The sequence below is a fragment of the Salvia miltiorrhiza genome, chromosome 1, assembly GCF_028751815.1.
Source record: "Salvia miltiorrhiza cultivar Shanhuang (shh) chromosome 1, IMPLAD_Smil_shh, whole genome shotgun sequence".
Lineage (NCBI taxonomy): Eukaryota > Viridiplantae > Streptophyta > Magnoliopsida > Lamiales > Lamiaceae > Salvia > Salvia miltiorrhiza.
This window is the reverse complement of record NC_080387.1, coordinates 64406658-64411255: the sequence shown is the minus strand read 5'-3', so window position 1 is coordinate 64411255 and position 4598 is coordinate 64406658. Positions and strand designations below refer to the sequence as shown.

Sequence of the window (4598 nt, the reverse complement as noted above, 5' to 3'; positions counted from 1 at the left end):
ATGCACATGTCAGATAACTTAAAATTAAATTTTATCACTGCATTTGTTTTTCTATATAACATACCTCATATCCAGTACCTAACCCATTCTAAAGCCAAAATGTCCTCTTCATCTTCAGATGAATGGGAAGAACGACGTTATCAATAAAATCGTCAAATTGATCGCATTATTGACGATATGCTCATAAACAATCTCAATCTTATTTTAGAAACTTCTTCTTCCACCACTAAAAAAAGGTATTGTGATAGGGAACGTGAAGTTGGCGAGCAACGTTTGATGATGATTAATAATTTATCCCTAATCCAACGTATACTTCGGAGCTCTTCCGGCGTAGATTTCGCATGCAGAAATCATTGTTCCTTCGTATAGTAGATGTTGTTACTGCTAATGACGAATATTTTCAACAAAGACCCGATTGCACGGGTAGGCAAGGCCTTTCACCACTGCAAAAATGCATTGGAGCTATGAGGGTGTTGGCTTATGGAACCGCAACTGATGTCGTTGATTAATACTTACGAATGAGTTCAACAGACACGAGGGATGCTGTCATTCATTTCGTAGAAGGTATCATTTCTTGCTTTGGTGACACATACCTTAGAAGGCCTAATCAACAAAATTTGCAAAGACTACTCTATGTTGGGGAACAACGTGGTTTCCCTGGCATGATTGGAAGTATTGATTGCATGCATTGGAAATGGAAGAACTGTCCTACTGCCTGGGCTGGTCATTATGCAGGAAGAAATGGAAAACCAACAATCATTTTGGAAGCCGTTGCATCATATGATTTATGGATATGACATGCGTTCTTTGGAACTCCAGGTTCGTGCAATGATATTAATGTACTTTATCGATCTCCAGTTTTTAGTGATATTTTAGAAGGTAGAGCACCGAAGATAAGTTATGTGGTCAATGGTCGTCAAAATGATAGAACTTATTATCTCACTGATGGCATATATCTCTCTTGGGCTGCATTTGTCAAGACAATTTCAAGTTCAGTGCTCTGAAAACACAAGTTGTTCGCTCAACACCAAGAGGCTATAAGAAAAGATGTCGAGAGAGCCTTCAGAGTTCTACAAGCTCGATTTGCATTTATTCGATGTTTTTGTCTCATTTGGGATAGGATTTTGATGGGAAAAATTATGATAGCTTGTATCATCATGCACAATATGATAGTGGAAGATGAACGAGACACATACCAAAACTATTATGATCCCACAGAGTTTTCGATGGATTTACCTTCAGATGAAGATGCATCTATTCACTACTCAACTAACAGAATTGCAAGTTTGTCTAATTACATGATCAACAGGAATCGACTTCACAATCGCGAAGCTCACAAAGCTCTTCAGAAGGACTTAATTGAGCATATATGGGCAAAATTCGGCACGACTAATTGAATATGTATTTTGCGTCTATTGTACTTGTAATTTAAATTTCCTATATGTATTTGTAATTTATTTTATGTATTTTTAATTTTGTTTAACTCTTGTAATTTTTGTTGCATGATTTTATTTTATTTATATTTTTTTCTATTATTTTAATTTTTAAAAATATATTTAAAAAATATTGTGACTAATATAAGAATAAAAATAAAACAAAATAATAAAGATATTTTGGTCATGTGAGTGTCACTAATGTGAGTAGATTTAAGATAAAGGTTGAGTTGTATATGTGGAAGAGAGAGAAATGAATATTTTAATTAAAGGTTGGGTTGAGAGAAAGTCACTGATGGGGATAGTCTAAGATGTGTGGTTGAGATTGAATTTGATGTAGTTTTTTTGTTAATAAGAAGTATTTATAAGGATAAAAGTTAAGGAAAAAATGTGGAGTCATGTTTTAAAAAGAAAAGTTTTAAGGAGTATATTTTTGATAGACACCAAAAATGACAAAAGTGTCATACTTTTGGTGAACAGACTTATTTTAATTTTCAAGGCTTCTCTATGTAATTTCGGATAAAAAGCAGAAAAGATATATATGTAATTTAAGATTAGCGCATTAAAGTAGTTGAATTAATTTATTCACTTTATCTCTAAAACATTGCTAACATGTCCTTATATGTCTGGCTATACTATGGCCGGATAGCTTTTCCCAAAGAAAAAAAAATTCATTCAAGTAATTACTTATATGGTTGTACCCGCAATTGAAAGGTAGTTAGATCGCCACGAGCTTCATATAGTACTTAGCTGACTATTTCTTCCACGCATTAGACATTCTTGGTGGTTGTTACAATCCATAAATACCAGTCTTCTTGAAAGAAATCTAGTGAAAGAAAAGCATGGGATTTAAATTGCACATTGGTGTTCTTGCATTTCCTTTCGGAACACACGCTCCCCCCTTACTGGCCCTGGTGCAGAGGCTGGCCGCCTCCGCACCAGACGCATTGTTCTCTTTCTTCAACAGTGCGACCTCTAACGCCGCGCTTTTCAACACGTCGTATGATAACATACGGCCATGCGACGTGTGGGACGGCACTCCCCACGGCGAGGCCTTCACCGGTTCGCATTTCGAGGCGGTGGGCTTGTTCCTGAAAGCCTCGCCGGGTAACTTCGACAAGGTTATTCAAGAGGCGGAACATCAAAGTGGCCTCAAAATCTGCTGCTTAATAACTGATGCGTTTCTGTGGTTTGCCTGTGACATGGCTGAGAAAAGAGGGGTGCCATGGCTGCCCTTCTGGACTGCTGCTTCCTGCTCGCTCTCCTCACACCTCTACACTGATCAGATCGTCAAAGCAATTCAATCAACAGGTAATTAATGATTCTCACTCAAGAAAATCATATAATTTCTTGCATTTCAATTGTTCGACCAAATGCGTGGTGTTGCAGAAACGGCGAAACAAGATAAAGCTCTGTCCTTCATCCCTGGATTGGAAATGGTGACCACGAGCGATCTCCCGCCGGAGGTTTTCCTGGACAACAGTCCGTCGCCGCTGGCAATTACGATCAACAAAATGGTCCAACAGCTCCCAAAATCCACCGCCGTCGTCTTGAATTCGTTCGAAGAAATCGACCCGATCATCACCAAAGACCTAAAATCGAAATTCCGCCATTTCCTCAACGTCGGCCCTTCGATTCTCGCGTCGCCCGCACGCGCCGCCCCCGACGACAAAACAGGATGCTTATCATGGCTGGGAAGCCAAAACCGCCCTAATTCAGTAGTCTACATCAGCTTCGGCACCGTGATCACGCCGCCGGAAAACGAGCTGGCGGCGCTGGCCGAAGCCCTAGAAACATGCGGATTCCCATTTCTGTGGTCGCTGAAGGAGCACGCGAAGAAATCCCTCCCAACTGGATTCCTCGAGCGCACGAATTCCTTGGGGAAGATCGTGGCGTGGGCGCCGCAGCAGCAAGTTCTCGCGCACGAAAATGTGGGCGTGTTCGTCACCCACTGCGGCTGGAACTCCATCCTGGAGAGTATCTCGAGCTGCGTGCCGCTGATTTGCAGGCCGTTTTTCGGAGATCAGATGCTGAACAGCAGGATGGTGCAGGATTCGTGGAAAATCGGGGTGAGGGTTAAAGGAGGCGTCTTCACCAAGAGCGAGACGGTTGAGTCTTTGCGCGAGTTGATGACAACGGAGAAAGGGGAGAAGATGAGGGAGAATGTTGGTGTGCTCAAAGACAAGGCTATGGCTGCCGTTGAACCACAAGGGACTTCGTCTAAGAATTTCATCAAATTGTTGGAGATAATCCGAGCGCCCGAGAGCCGTTGATTGCTCCCTCATTTCTACTGTTATATGTTACAAATAATCAATAATAGAGGCAAGATTTTAGTGGGTGTGTTGGTCTCGCTTAATATTTTAGGATTCAGGTTTTAAATTCGAGCCTATCTTGCCAAGTCTTTAATTTTATGTAATTTATTTATTTTTTAAATGACTTAGAGGCAAGATTATTAAATGCAGCAGATGCACAAATAGTAGCAGCAATTATCAGTTTTAATTGCTTCATATATGAAATGCTCCACCTCTTTTTTGGGTCTCTCCTTATCTCAGTTACCAAATTGTTTATTTATTAATAAATCTTACAAAAAAAATACTCCTTCCATTTCCAAAAATTAGTTATCTATTAATTTCTCGGATGATCCATACTATAAAATATTTTCTTAATTTGAATTGGCTTAAAAAAAATTTAATTGCATGTAAATATATAGAGTATACTATTTTTTTTAACCCATAATATATATTTTTTACTTTATTAATATATGAACTTTCAACATTTTGAAATTTGGCCCCAATTAAAATTCTGAAAACAATTAATTCTATGTAGATGTCAAAGTTTTCTTACGTGACATTTTTAGTTGATAATTAAAACGTTTTGTTTCATATAATATGAAAAAGATGTCGTTTCCTTTCTTCTAATATCGGGTTCTCTGAACCCTACTCTAGGTAATATAACATAAAACATGAAAAATACGGCGTCGTTTTATGTTATATAAAAAAACACATCGTTTTAAAAATTAATTCCTCCGTTTTAATTACATAGGTCACATTTCCTTATTTGGACGTCTCAATCCTAAAACAGAAAGTTAATACATAACAAATATATTCATATAACTCATTATTTATATCAATTGTCATTGTACCTCGCACATATAATTATTTCTTC

General features: G+C 38.3%; 1 protein-coding gene across 1 annotated transcript; it reads left to right on the top strand.

Annotated features, from left to right (window-relative positions):
• Positions 1-2006: 2006 nt before the first annotated feature.
• Positions 2007-3894, top strand: LOC131004965 (flavonol 3-O-glucosyltransferase F3GT2-like). The gene is made up of 2 exons (XM_057931738.1): positions 2007-2744; positions 2823-3894. The coding sequence occupies exons 1-2, from the start codon at positions 2276-2278 to the stop codon at positions 3704-3706; spliced, it is 1353 nt and encodes a 450-aa protein (XP_057787721.1). The 5' UTR covers positions 2007-2275; the 3' UTR covers positions 3707-3894.
• Positions 3895-4598: the final 704 nt, after the last annotated feature.